Raw genomic sequence first — 15,276 nt, forward strand, 5'->3', positions numbered from 1 at the left:
TGAATATTGTTGTTCAATCATTGTTCATCTCTTAAACTATACCAGATATGTTGTTGTTGGATCATAATTCAAGTCTTTCTCGAAAGTTAATTGTCTATTGAGATGGGTTGAGTTAAGATGATCCGGATAATAAGTCATCATGCAACTCCCCCATCATACCAAGTCATTTTATTTTCTTATAATTTGCTTAAATCTTCTTTACATGTATCAAAGAAAAATATTATTTTAATTTTCTTTTTCTTATAAGTCAATTTGAATTACACTTATTCAAATGATCTCAACTTTCAAATGAATATAACTTGAATAAATAAATGAGTCATTAATTCGTTCAAAATTAGACAAATTAGGTGAATCGTATTTTCATGTATTTATTTTGCCACCCTTTATTGTATCTATGCAAAAGTTTAACGTTTTCTCCTTCCTTGATTTTTAGGATCATATATCATGTTAAATAAATTGCCACGAAAGACTCTAGACGCACCTGGCTCCTCGCATGTGAATTGGGACAAGCAATATTGTTTTACGTTTGGATTGAAGTTATATTTATTGCAGCACTTTCAAGTTCAAAACAGCACTTATTATAAAATGGATTGAGCTATATAAGGTGAATTCCTCATTAAATAATAAGTAGTGAAAATATTTTTTAATTTGTAAGTTAAAAATATCACTTATTATAAAATTTGATGCATCGTCGGTGTATTTTCTTTTTAAACCATCATGTTGTAGCATGTCACCCATTTTTACCTGAGCAGTGGATGACCTGCTACAACAAATAAAAGTTACTATCTGATAGTGCAAAACAAAATACACTGATGGTGCACCAAACTTCAATTCTATTATAAATGGATGGGGGCATATAAGATAAGTTCTTAATTAATTAATAATTAAATTGGACTGAGCTATAAAACGGGACAACCTCAATATTTCACTTTTTCACTTTGTATGGTCATATAAACAAGAGAGACAAATTAAAGAACTCCCATCTCTCTCTCTATCTTTCTCTCAAATATATAGGAGAAAGTGTATCCAGCAAAAGGAGGAATTTGCTGTTAGTTATCAAGCAGTGTTTGGTGCATATGGAAGCCTTCTGCTTTCACTGGTTATGTGTTGTTGCATTTTCGTATGTGTTACTGTTATTTGCACAGAAAGCATTCGTTCATCTCTGGTGGACACCAAAAAGAATTCAAAAACACTTCAAGAATCAAGGAATTACAGGTCCTAAATACCATTTTCTCTTTGGTAACCTCAAGGAAATTGCAAGTTTTACTAGTGCTACTCCTTCTTGGCCTTCCTCTTTCATCTCTCATCATGACATTCTTCCCACTGTTCTCCCCTTCTACCATCATTGGAAGAAAATATATGGTACGTATACTTTTCCAATTTTATTTCCTTTTAGTTAATCAATAGTTTTATTGTTATGAATTTAGGTTTTATACATCGTCAGTATAAATAAAATTTTTACATCATCGGGTCATCGAAAGGACATCTAGAGGAAAATGTGAGATTTTAAATTTTGAAAGTAAGATTTCTTACCTGCTACGTAGTTTAAAATATCTATGTTTGAATTTTGAAAATGTAATTTTGATTCAAAATTTAACGCTTCCGTAATTCCAACTCTTCTTTAATTTCCGTTTCTGTAACTTTATGCATTTGGAAGCTAGCTAGCTAGCTATTGACAGTTCCTTTGTTAGGATATATTCGAATTGGCTGAGTTGTGGAATATCTATGACAATAACGTTTACGTTATATTTTTTGTAGCTCAAAATGGACTTTTTTTAAAAAAAACTACTTGTCATCTTTTTTACTTTAATTCTACTAATAACTAATATTTGGTGATGTTAGGTTCAATATTTGTTATATGGTTTGGACCAACGGCTCGTGTCACAATTTCTGATCCAGCTCTAATTAGGGATATATTTGTCCGGAAATCAGACAACTTTGAGAAAAATGAGTCACCGGCACTCGTAAAGAAGCTTGAAGGTGATGGTTTGCTTAGTCTCAAAGGAGAAAAATGGGCTCACCATAGGAAGATTATTACTCCTACATTTTACATAGAAAATCTCAGGGTAAGTCACAAATCAATATCTTCGGGATGCCTATATTAGAAAAATAAAATTTGACCTTTTCTTTTTTCTCAATTAGACTACTAAAAGTGGTAGTAATTCATTACTGACTTTATAACAAATTCAATTTTTACACTATATTATTCGTTTTAAATTAGTATTCACAAGTTATGTGCTTTAGTTTTTCAGGGTTGGGTTCTCATATGGTTACTTAATAATAATAACAGTTATTATCTTAGAAAGTCAACTTTATTCGTTGAGGTAAATTAGAATCCAAAAGATGTGATTTTTCTCTTTTAGCTGAGTGATTCTCTGGAAAAATGAACTCTATGTTTATCTTTTTAAGTAGAATTTGTTTGCTATGTTGCTCAAACTCTTTAAAAGTACCAACCACTGTACGTATGTCAGATATTTTAAAACTAGTGCATTTTTGGAGAATCCATCATGAATGCGACGACACTTTTGAAAAATCCGAACAACCTAACTTGTTTCATTTTTTTAATTTTTTTTTTTCTTAAAAAAAGTAATATCTCAACTCTTGTTTATGTTTCACTTTCCTACATGTAGCTAATGATTCCCATGATGGGAAAGAGTATGAGGGAGATGTTGGAGAAATGGTCAAAAATGTCAAACGCCAGTGGAAAAGTGGAAATCGAAGTATCAGAAATGTTCTCGACATTATCAGAAGACGTCATAACGCGTATTGTGTTCGGAAGCAGCTACGAAGATGGTCGAGCCATCTTTGAGTTACAAGCACAACAAATGGTTTATGCCACTGAAGCTTATCAAAAAGTATTCATCCCTGGATACAGGTGTATACTCACTCCCAAATTGATAATTATCATACACTAGTCAGATCATATCCGCTATACCAATATTTCACTAGTCGTCAGATCATATCCGCTATAATAATATTTCACTAGTCGTCAAGATACTTGTTCATTTCAATATCGATACATCTCTTTCTACAGAAATTGTTTTTATCATAGCTTTCTACTCTGACACATCTTCGGAAACTGTCCTAAATACGTTTTTCTTGGAGCGATGGGCTATCGGAAAAAAGCATCTTTAATTTATCCGACAAAAGAAGCAATGCACCCTTCCCAAAACCTATTTGTGGGATTGTATTGAGTATGATGTGATTGTTGGTCAAGTTTTTCAAATCAATTTTTCATATTATGTTATTTTAATAATAGTTTTGTAATATATTCGAACGAACGGCATTATTAAGGATGGTAGTGTTATAGTGAGATCGGAGTGCTATTTATATAGAGTAACAATAAGAATAACCATTCTATGAATGAGCTAGCTAGAATAACGCGTTATGATTTGGTAGTTAGTGGTTTGTGCAGAATGTTGAAACAATTGTAAAGTGAAAAAAAATTGTTTGATATATTGTATTGGACAGGTTCTTACCGACTAAAAAGAATAGAATTTCTTGGAGATTGGATAAAGAAGTAAGAAAATCTTTGATGAAGCTGATTGAAGAAAGGAGAAAAATTTCAAGTAAACATCATCAGGTGTTGTCAGAGGAATGTCCGAATGATTTATTGGAAGTGATGATCAAAGCTACTCAACAACATCATGATGATGAATATAGAAATAGTTCATCAAACATGACAGTTAATGACATTGTCGAAGAATGTAAGACCATTTTCTTTGCCGGCAAACATACGACGTCGAATTTGCTGACGTGGACGACCATCTTACTGGCCATGCATCCTCAGTGGCAGGAATTAGCACGTGAGGAAGTTTTGCGTGTCTGCGGAGCACGTGATCCTCCCTCTAAAGACGATCTTTCTAAGCTCAAGACGGTAAGGGGTTAATTAAAAAGTTACTAATATGTTTTGTTTATTAATTAACCTTAATCATGCTTTTCTAAAACAAATAAACACTCTGCATGTGGTAAAAGCCAACACACCAACATGTTGTTCTCAAAAAATTAAGATAATATTCGCATGATGCTGCCTCTATATATCACAGAAGTATTCACTTTATTTGGAGAAGCTTTCTGCACATTTTGTCTTACTTATAATTATTACTATAATTTATTTCTAAGACCAAATCATCAACCCTTTTTACCTTAAATGTGTACTAAAGCAAAGAAATCTTATTCACTTAACTACATTTTCAAGTTACTACTCCCTCCGAATTATTTTACTTGTATGTGCTCTTAAAAATAATGTCTTGAGTCGGGGTCTACCGGAAAACAACCTCTCGTATGAACTGCATACATTTTAACCTCCTCAAACCCCACTATGTGGGAGTACACTAAGTTTGTTGTTGTGCTCTTAGTGAAATTAGATGATCTAAATTAATTGTTATGTTAGAAAACCAAAATCTTCTTCGGACATTCTTCCCACTTTGGCATTAGTATTATTCCGTTAGTTTCAATTTATTAGTCTAATTTTGATCTGACAAAGAATTTAAGAAAATAAAGATTTTTGAATCTTCTTTTTAAAATGGACTAAAATGAAAAGTAAGACAAACAAATTGTTATTAAGAGAGTAATTATTCTTAAAAGTAACAAACAATAAGTAATATAGCATATAAAATCTAAGTAAAGAGCACATACACATACTGTAATATTGATATTGTTTAGATTGACTTACTTTTTATTTGAAGAGAGATTAAAGAGAGGATATTTAGTGATGAGATTTAACATTTTTAAGATTGAAGATGATAAATAAAAATATAATACTCAAAGCACGATAGTTTCTTAAAGGGAGCGTAAATAAAAACATGACAAGTTTAGTGGTCTGAAGGGAGTAATTAATTAAACTATGTTTGTTACAAAAGATATTACATGTGATTTAAGTGACTTGATAGTGTTAAAAATTTCGGTCTCTAATATTTTAAACTTTTAGATAAAATGGTCATGCACTTCAACCCTTAAAATAATTTTCTATTACCATTTACCAAATCATATCTATATATACATGTAATAATATTATATTATGGTATGTGTTAGTTTCAGTTTGCTATAAAGATGTTCACTCATAGTTAACATACAGTCAAATTAAACTTCAATTTGATTTGGCAGCTTGGAATGATCCTGAATGAATCCGTTCGTCTGTATCCACCGGCAGTGGCAGCAATCAGACGTGCCAAAACAGATACACAATTAGGTGATTTCTCACTACCTAGAGGGACTGAACTCCTTATACCAATTATAGCAATTCATCATGATCAAACACTATGGGGAGAAGATGCTAACGAATTTAATCCAGCAAGATTTGGTCGAGGTGTTGCACAAGCAGCTAAACACCCCATGGCGTTCATGCCTTTTGGCCTCGGCGCTCGACGATGCGTCGGGCAAAATTTAGCGGTGCTGCAAGCTAAATTAGCAATAGCTATGATCTTGCAACGGTTCTCGTTTGATCTTTCTCCAAGTTACAAACATGCTCCTACTATTTTGATGTTATTGTGTCCACAGTATGGTGCTCCTATTATATTCCAAAAGTTGTAGTTGACATGCAGAGTCATATATAATCTATAGTATGTGCATGCTTGTACAAAACAAAAAATTTTCCAGATCAAATGTTCTGTATCTACAATCCAATTCCTTCTCGTAGTAAGCTGCTAGAAGTCCAATTATTTTGCAATGTCAGAAGCCCAATTCGTAGGCCCAGACTATCCCACGAAGTAAGTACAAGTATTGTGTTTCAATTAAGGAGTGACTCAAGGATAAAACTAGTAAGACATTTGTTTTAGGCTATCAAAGCCCAATTCATAGGCCCAAATTGTCCCACGTAGTGCCTACAAGTATTGTGTTTCAATTCAGGAGTGGCTCAAGGATAAAACTAGTAAACTCTTTGTTTTAGGCTTCCAAAGCCCAATTCGTAGGCTCAAACTATCCCACGTAGTGCGTACAAGTATTGATGTTCCAATTCAGGTGTGACTCAAGGGTAAGGCTAGTAATAACTTTGCTTTAGACCCTCAAAATTTCAAAACCTCAAAAAATATTAATTGTTAATTTTATAATTTCATTTTCTTTTTGATAATATTAAATATAGTAAAGAAAATATATTCTCATTCAATAAAAATACTTAGAAGCTTTGAATCAAACTACTTTATGGTTAAATTACAAAAATTTCAAACTTAAGAGACTATATTACTCAATATCCCTTATCTTTTTAAAATTTACATAAAATTCCGATTTTACACTTTACTCTTGATACATATCAACAAGACCCCGCGTCCTATTTTTATTCCACCATTAACTCATGTAAGATATTTTTTTTTCAAAGATTATCTTTCCTAAAATCTCTCCCAAATTATAATCAATTAAAATATCTTTCTTACCGATTTGCTCTCATCCATTAATGAATGCAACTATTTTTTTTTCCATAATTTTCTCCCCTAAAATCTCTCCCATTTTAAGAAAAAAAAATCGATTGATACATATATAAATTTATTTAGTTATTCATACGTGTTTATTCTTTAATGGTGATTCATATGAATATGATAAATAAGATATCATTATATGGGTATTATGGTGATTCATACAATAGATATGGTTTTAATGATTGATACATATGATATTAATGGGTGATACATGTGATATCATTATATGAGTATTATGGTGATTCATACGATAGATATGGTTTTAATGGTTGATACATCTGATATTAATGGATGATACATATGGTACTATGGTGATTCATACGATAGATATAATTATTATTTCAATTATTGGGTGATTCATATGCAATTAATGGGTGATACATTTTATTCACATCGAAGGAGAACAGAGCAGCGATCCCATCACCGAATCTCACTGTTTCGATGAACCACCGTCGATCCACTGTTTGAATCATCAGGACTATCATGTGTTACCTGTCAAAAACTAAACGAACATAAACAAAAAAGTGAAATTCAGTAGGAGTTGAACAAATAGCTAATGTCAGACAAAAGCTAATCATCAGGTGGAAGCTGCCTAAGAAAAAAACAATCATCCATGGCTAGGAAGAGAAAAGGAGTAATATAGTTGTTCTAGATATTTTCTCCTTGTTTGAAATTTGAAAGTTGATTGGGGGTATTATTGATTTTGTGAATCTAATTAATTCATTGTGTAACTGATTATGAATGATTTACTCCACGAAATAAAAGAGAATCTGTTATTTCCTTAAATAAATATCTAGTCAGTTTTAAATGTATCAATTTTCTATATGTATCGCCTTATATCATATGTATCACGATTTAAAAAATTGGGATAACTAGTAATTAACCACATAATTGGGATAAAATGTAGTATCACTTAAAGATTCAGAGATTTGTGTAAGTTACCCAATTTTTATAATAATAAATAATATGTTTACAATAACATACAAAGTAATTTTTGAAAACGCATGGTTAACATATTATTAACTTGAATCAATCCTTACTATTGTAAATAACAATAGTGCTATATGAACTATAATACTATATAACAAGTAATTAACCACATAATTGGGATAAAATGTAGTATCACTTAAAGATTCAGAGATTTGTGTAAGTTACCCAATTTTTATAATAATAAATAATATGTTTACAATAACATACAAAGTAATTTTTGAAAACGCATGGTTAACATATTATTAACTTGAATCAATCCTTACTATTGTAAATAACAATAGTGCTATATGAACTATAATACTATACTAAAAACAACAATTATGAAAAAATAAGAAAAAACAACATCAAATTTTTATTTATTATATATATAAGGCTTCTGACTAAAATTTAACTCTTGGTCATTAATTTAAGGGAAAAGTCATTGTTTTCATCCCAAACTATACACGAAAAGTCTAGGTCATACCTAAACTATAGTAGTGACCTATTTCACACCTAAACTATAAAAAAGTGAAACAATTACCTCCCCGCGACACCCATGCCCAAGTTCAGTGAGTGGAGTGTACTCCACTCGCTCCATGTCATTTCAGATCCCTTTCTACCTCAAAAACAATTTTAAACATTATTTTTAAACAAAAATTTTCAAGTCGTCTTCCTTACACCATTCATCTCTCTCATCATCTCTAAAAGGGAGCTTCACCAACAAACGCAGTAACAGAGCATCAACCAAATCAAGATTCAAAGGCTTCTCAATAAGGATGAGTCGTGAGATAGATAGCGGCACAGAAAAAAGTGAAGGTCGCCGGAATTTTATTTTCCAATGAAAGTAAAAGTTTTCAATTGATACTTTTAGATCTTGGGATGAAATTACGAGGAGAAAGATTTGAGGAAGCTGTTTTTCTATGTGATTTGGAGGTCGAAGAAATTTTATTAATACCGTGAACTTTCTAGCAGCGTCATAGAGCTTCACTCTCGTGACATTGAGAGATCTGAGGAGATACGAGACTCGTGAGGGTGTTGGCAGATTATTGACAATTTGGCCATAGTTAATTCCAATTTCAAGGCCAAGGGTGCTGACAAATAAATCTGATCAAACAAGTACAATAACAATGAATATATTGTGGGAAAAACATATATTAACACATACATTTAACAACTAAGAAAGTACCTACCAGTGAAAAAATTAACTACTACACATACCCACCTATACACCAAGAAAACCAAAGCCAAAATCTGTTTCTTCAACCCAAAAAGGAAAAAAGAAGTTCTGAAAATCCAAACATTTACGCGCTGCACAGATCAACAGAAACTGAAGCAATTGAAAAAATATGGTGAAGATTTGAGTTTGATGATGATGGTGTCAATGGTGGTTGTTGTAATGATGATTTTGGTGAAGAAGAAGCCATTGAAGAAGGTGAGACCCATATATTAAAATGAATTAAAAAGAAAAAAAATTATTAACATTTAGTTATCAATTCTTCAAAGAAATGTCTTCAATTTCAATTTTGAAAGACAAATTTGAAAATTAGGGTTCTTAGTTTGGAGCCCCAAATTGACTTAAATAGAAATTAGGGTTCAATAGATCCATTGAAAATTAAAAGTGTTGTAGTTTTAATGTTTTTAACCGTTTATTTTTACTATTTAAAAAGCTGGACGCGCCTAAGATGAGTGTAAGAAACGCGCCTTAGAATGAGTGTCGCGGGGAGGTAATAGTTCTACTTTTTTTATAGTTTTGATGTATAATAGATCACTACTATAGTTTAGGTGTGACCTAGACTTTTTCTGTATAGTTTGAGGTGAAAACGATGACTTTTTCCATAATTTAATTGAGACTTCCTTGTTCATACCCCTCAACAGTAAACAAAATAAGATGTCTAATGATAGAAACGTGGAAATGATCTTGAGCATATGAAAAGTAGATCTATTGCGATGCTTGGTTTAAGGATGTTTAGAACAACGGAGTTGAATAGATTTTTTTGAGAAACGAGCCCATTAATAGTGTAGCTTTTGACTTGAACTTTAATCAATGGTCTCTTTTCTAGTTTGAAAAAACAAATTCTCATTATAAGGAAAAAAATATTAAAATAATATTTTCTAGATAAAAAATCATAATGAATAAAATAATAATGTGAATTAACAAGCATTTCAAAAATCAATATAGTTGATAATCTGAAATTTGAAGGTAAAATGCAATTAATTCTACGTACATATAAAATCGAAACATAGAATATTCATTTAAAAATGATAAAATGATTATTATGGAGGAATGGCATGATTAATTAGGAACTCAAAACTACTGGTCCAACCCAACCAAATGTAGTGCTAACGCTCTTGAAACTTCAACAGTCTAGTCAACTTAACTCTTCTCTGGAAGGGGCCTTGAAATACTAATCCAACCCTTTTTTTTTGTTGGTTTAAATCACTCGGTGTCTGGTATTCGCTTTTTAAGAATCCGACTATATTTCAAATCCCATTTGGGGGGAAGAGCTCCCAACAAAGTGTTTGTCCATACTCAGAGTCGAACCCTCGACCTCTGGACAGGTTGGGCAACCCCTTTTCGCTGCGCCATCACTGTTGTTGGTAATCCAACCCAATTTTAATCGGACTGCAGGATGGCCTGTGACTAATCTTGCAATCTTTTTTAAAGAATCTGTGAGATATTTTAGCTTTACCTTTTTTTTTTAAAAAAAAAGAAACTTTATTTATTTGCTAAATGTGAATGAGGTATTTTATTTAATTTAAATATTTGAAAAAAAAAATTGTCAATTTCACTTGAAGAGGTAAGGACTTTCATTTTTTTTTAGTAAGGGATCGTTTGATTGGAAAACAAGTCCTCTCGAAATTACTAATCTTAGAATTAACTATTTAGGATCAATTATTCCATCCTCAAATAGAGATAAGAAAAATACTATAATCTCGTGATAACTATTTCGATTTGAGTTAGCTCATGTATTTTGTCCCAACCAAATATGGGATAAGCTCTTCTTCTAAATTAATTCTGAAATTAATTATTCGTTATCCCTCCTACCAAACGATGAAAGGTTCATAGTTATATTGAAACTGACATCAAAACATTTGATGGTACACATCATCATTGATTCTTCAACCCTTATACTTTTAGGAGCCGTTTGACCCGAAACAAGTTATCTTGAAATTAGGTAACTCAGCATAAGTTATTCCATCATGTATATAGGATAACTTATTCTATCATGGCGCTATAAATAGTGAGATAAATAATTTCGGAACTACATAATACCTCTAACTAAATACATAATAAATAATCCTACATTTTATCTTGATTCACACCAAACGACTTCTTACATATATATTTAGAACGTTTTTCTTAAGCCAAATATCTGTAAAAAATTAACTTTTTTACCTCACAAGATAGAGATAAGATAGGAGTTACATTCTAATATTCACAAACTCCATTTATAAGATGACGGATAATGAAGATAGAGATAAGATAGGAGTTACATTCTAATATTCACAAACTCCATTTATAAGATGACGGATAATGAATATGTTCGCTTATTAGATAAGAGCGAGTCTTGCTTCGTGATTTTACTATATCACCCTTAATTAATTATTATAAGTTATTTATATATTAAAAATTAATAATATTTAATAAAAAATTAAAATAAACATTTATAACATGTCTTTTTCAGTTGCTGCAATCGTAATTTTACTAAATACCACCCTATTTAATTATTACAAGTCATTTAAATATTAAAAAAGATATAAAAAAGATAAAATAGATATAAAATGATAAGTTAGCTTTTGATGTTTTAAATTAACTTCACGTCTTATATGAGACCCACTTTAAAAGAAAATTACAAGTATTTTTGTAGTAATTTTGTTATAGCACTTTTAATTAGTTGTTGTGAGTAATGTAAGATATGTTTGCCTTCAATCGTGATTTTACTATATCACCTCTAATTAATTATTATGATCTAAGCATTATGCCACTTAAATTGAAATATAAGAAATTTTTTTTATAAATCACAATAATTTAAAAAATATAATTGACTATCAATGCCACAAAATTTTGAACAAAGAGAATAACCTATATTATTTAAAAATTACATAAAAAGTATTATAAATTACAATAGTTAACAATTTAAAATATTAAAAAATGTTATATATTTCCAACAATAGTATTTTATTGTTAATAATTAGGTAATAATAAATTTAATTATTATTTTTCCAAATTTTTTTATCTATATAATTTGCACTATTGTCCATATCCTTATTTAACTATAGCTCAAATATAATCTTATTCTTTATTTCAAAGTTTTAATTTATAAGTACGCATGTACAATAAATTAAAATAATTAAAGTAATTTTAAAAGTTATCTATCATTGTTGAGCCTGTGCACAACAGGGGCATTACTACACTAGTGTAACTATACATTTCAATTTTTTATTTTTCTTCTAAATACTAAATATAGACACTAAATATCATATTATCTAAACTATGAAATTAAAATTTCTATTTCATTATAATATTTAATATCTACCGCACCTACCATGTCCATCTCTACGACACAATGAGATAGATCAATCCGATCATACCTAAAATTAGGTGATGAATAATTTGACAATTCTAATGGTTAACAATTTTAGCCCAACCTACTCCCTAGTCCCGAGGAAACTCGATTTATCAAAGTAAAACCATAAATGTTATTCCCTTCGTTTCAAAATAAATGAATTATTAAATTCTGACACACAAATTGAGAAAAAAAACATCAAAGATATAAATTTAACATAAATTTTCATTTTTACCCCTGAAGTCTCTTTTGCCCCCCCCCCCCCCCCCCCCCCATAAAAAAAAAATAACCTTGGTAATGTTATTGACTGCAGTCTCTTTTGCTTGTCAAATCATAAAGGTAATTTTGAAAAAAAATTCAATGATTCACTTATTTTGAAACACCAATAATTATCCCAACAATTCATTTATTCTGAAATGGAGGGAGTACAAATCTACTATGTACTACTCCCTCCGTTTCAGAATAAATGAATTGTTGGGGTATTTATTGGTGTTTCAAAATAAGTGAATCATTGAATTTTTTTTCAAAATTATCCTTATGATTTGACAACCAATTAGCTTTTGAAAAGGTATTACAAGGTCAATTTTTTTCTTGGGTAAAAATAAAAAGTTGTGTTAAATTTATGTCCTTAATGTTTATTCCTTAATTTGTATGTCAAAATCCAACCATTCATTTATTATGAAACGACGGGAGTACTAACCAAACTCTCGGATGCTAAGTTTATAGTCAGCAAAAATTCAGAATCAAATATATTTCATTACTAAAATTATATTCTGTATAACCATTAAGTATTATATATTAAATTTTGAATATTTTTAATAAAATATTTTCTCTTGTCCAAAATGATTGAGATATTTAATTCATTCTTCTTCTTTTTTTCAAATCTACGTTGATATATTTTTTGATTGGGACGGTGGGAGTAAGAATTTAACTCTAAATTTTTTATTTTACTCTTAATGAAATAACTAATTTAGGTATACGCACCTTGCACGTGTACCTCACTTTAATGGGTTCAAACATTACATTAAATAAGATATTTGTTTAAATAATAAAGATGAATATAATAATTAAATTTAATATCTTTTAAGTATGTAAAGATGGAGAATTTATTTATTAAACCTAATCTTTATCAAAAATATTTTTGAAAATCGATCGACATTCATCTACCATATGTAAATTGCAACAAAACAATACAATGATAGAGACATTAAAATAATACAATTAAATCTAATCTTTACACACAAAAAAAAATCTCAAAGTCGTCCGACACTCATCTACCACCTGTAAACAATAACAAAATAATATGATAATAGAGATATCAAAATAATACAACTAAACTTAACCTTTACATAAAAAAAAATCCTCAAAGCCGACCAATATTTATCTATCACCGGTAAACTGCAACAATATAATACGATAAAAGTGCTATCAAAACAATACAATTAAACTTAAATTTTACACACACAAAAATTTCTCAAAGTCAATTGAAATTTATTTACGAACTGTAAATTACAACAAAATAACAAACTAATAGATATGTTTCCATAATACAATTAAACCTAACTTTTACCTAAAAAAAAAAATTTTAAGCCGACCGACATTCATCTAGCATCTGTAAATTGAAATAAAATAATAAGATAATAAAGATATCAAAACAATACAATTAAACCTAACCTTTACACAAGAAATTCTTCAAAACCAACCAACATTCATCTACGACCTGTAAACTATAAACAAAAAATATAATAGTGATCACAAAGCTTCGATTTTGATCCAACTAACTCTTGTCTGAGCGAAAATTTTTACCCTAAAGAATGATTTTGAATAAAAACAAAGAAGATATATAAATACACACATGTTGAATTCTATTATGCTGACAAAAATAGTGCAGAAGTTGAGAGTTAGAAAATCAAGCATCCACCATCTAAACATGCAATCGAATCAAATTAGATGAGCATTAATCATATTCTCCTAATAGACAAATCAGTTTATTCTCTAGTTTAACGTACATCTCAATATTTATAGAAGTATTTTCTTAATAGAGTCTTATTTTAAGAGTGTTTTTCTAATTGAACAGTTGAAAGGAAAATATTAATTAATTCTCCTACCATATATTTTAGGAGTCTCATATATTTTAGGAAATCTAGTAGAAAGAAAAATAGTAATTAATTCTCCTACCATATATTTTAGGAGTCCCATTGTACCTCACTTTAATGAGTTCAGACATTATATTAAACAGGATATTTGTTTAAACAATAAACATGAATATAATAATTAAATTTAATATCTTTTGAGTATGTAAAGATAGATAATTTATTTATTAAACTTAATCTTTACCAAAAATATTTTTAAAAGTTGATCAACATTCAATCTAATCTTTACACACAAAAAATTTCTTAAAGTCGTCTGACACCCATCTACCACCTGTAAATAATAACAAAATAATACGATAATAGAGATATCAAAATAATACAACTAAACATAACCTTTACATAATTTTTTTTCTCAAAGTCGACCAATATTTATCGATCACCTGTAAACTGTAACAAAATAATATGATAAAAGTGACATCAAAACAATACAATTAAACTCAAATTTTACACACAAAAATTTCTCAAAGCCAATCGAGATTCATCTACGAACTGTAAAATACCACAAAATAACAAACTAATAGAGACATTACGATAATACTATTAAACCCAACCTTTACCTAAAATAAAATTTAAAACCGACCCACATTCATCTAACATCTGCAAATTAAAATAAAACAAAACCCAACCTTTACACAAGAAATTCTTCAAAGTTAACCGACATTCATCTATGACCTGTAAACTATAAGAAAATAATATAATAGTAATCATAAAGCTTCAATTTTGATCCAACTAATTCTTGTCTGAACAAAAATTTTGACCCTAAAAAATAATTTTGAATGAAAATAAGGAAGAGGTAGATATACACACGTGTTGAATTCTATTATGCTGATAAAAACAGTGAAGAAGTTGAGGGTTAGAAAATCAAGCATCCACCAAGCTAGACATGTAATCGAATCAAGTTAGATGAGCAACAATCATATTTTCCCAATAGGCAAATCGGTTTGTTCTCTAGTTTAACATACATCTCAATATTTATAGAAGTATTTTCTTAATAGAGTCCTATTTTAATTGTATTTTTCTAATTGAACAGTAGAAAGAAAAATATTAATTAATTCTCCTACTATATATTTTAGGAAGTCTAGTAGAAGAAAAATATTAATGAATTCTCCTACCATATATTTTACGAGTCTCATATATTTTAGGAAGTCTAGTTAATATAATAACAAATAATTAAAT

At 29.7% G+C, this 15,276-nt stretch overlaps 1 protein-coding gene across 1 annotated transcript; it reads left to right on the forward strand.

The window, feature by feature from the left end:
• The first annotated feature begins 892 nt into the window (after positions 1-892).
• Positions 893-5,625, forward strand: LOC107861879 (cytochrome P450 734A1). Its single transcript, XM_016707259.2, has 5 exons — positions 893-1,362; positions 1,843-2,066; positions 2,631-2,875; positions 3,472-3,877; positions 5,107-5,625. The coding sequence occupies exons 1-5, from the start codon at positions 1,077-1,079 to the stop codon at positions 5,530-5,532; spliced, it is 1,587 nt and encodes a 528-aa protein (XP_016562745.2). The 5' UTR covers positions 893-1,076; the 3' UTR covers positions 5,533-5,625.
• The last annotated feature ends 9,651 nt before the right edge of the window (positions 5,626-15,276 follow it).

This window comes from Capsicum annuum, chromosome 3 (assembly GCF_002878395.1).
Source record: "Capsicum annuum cultivar UCD-10X-F1 chromosome 3, UCD10Xv1.1, whole genome shotgun sequence".
Classification (NCBI taxonomy): Eukaryota; Viridiplantae; Streptophyta; class Magnoliopsida; order Solanales; family Solanaceae; genus Capsicum; species Capsicum annuum.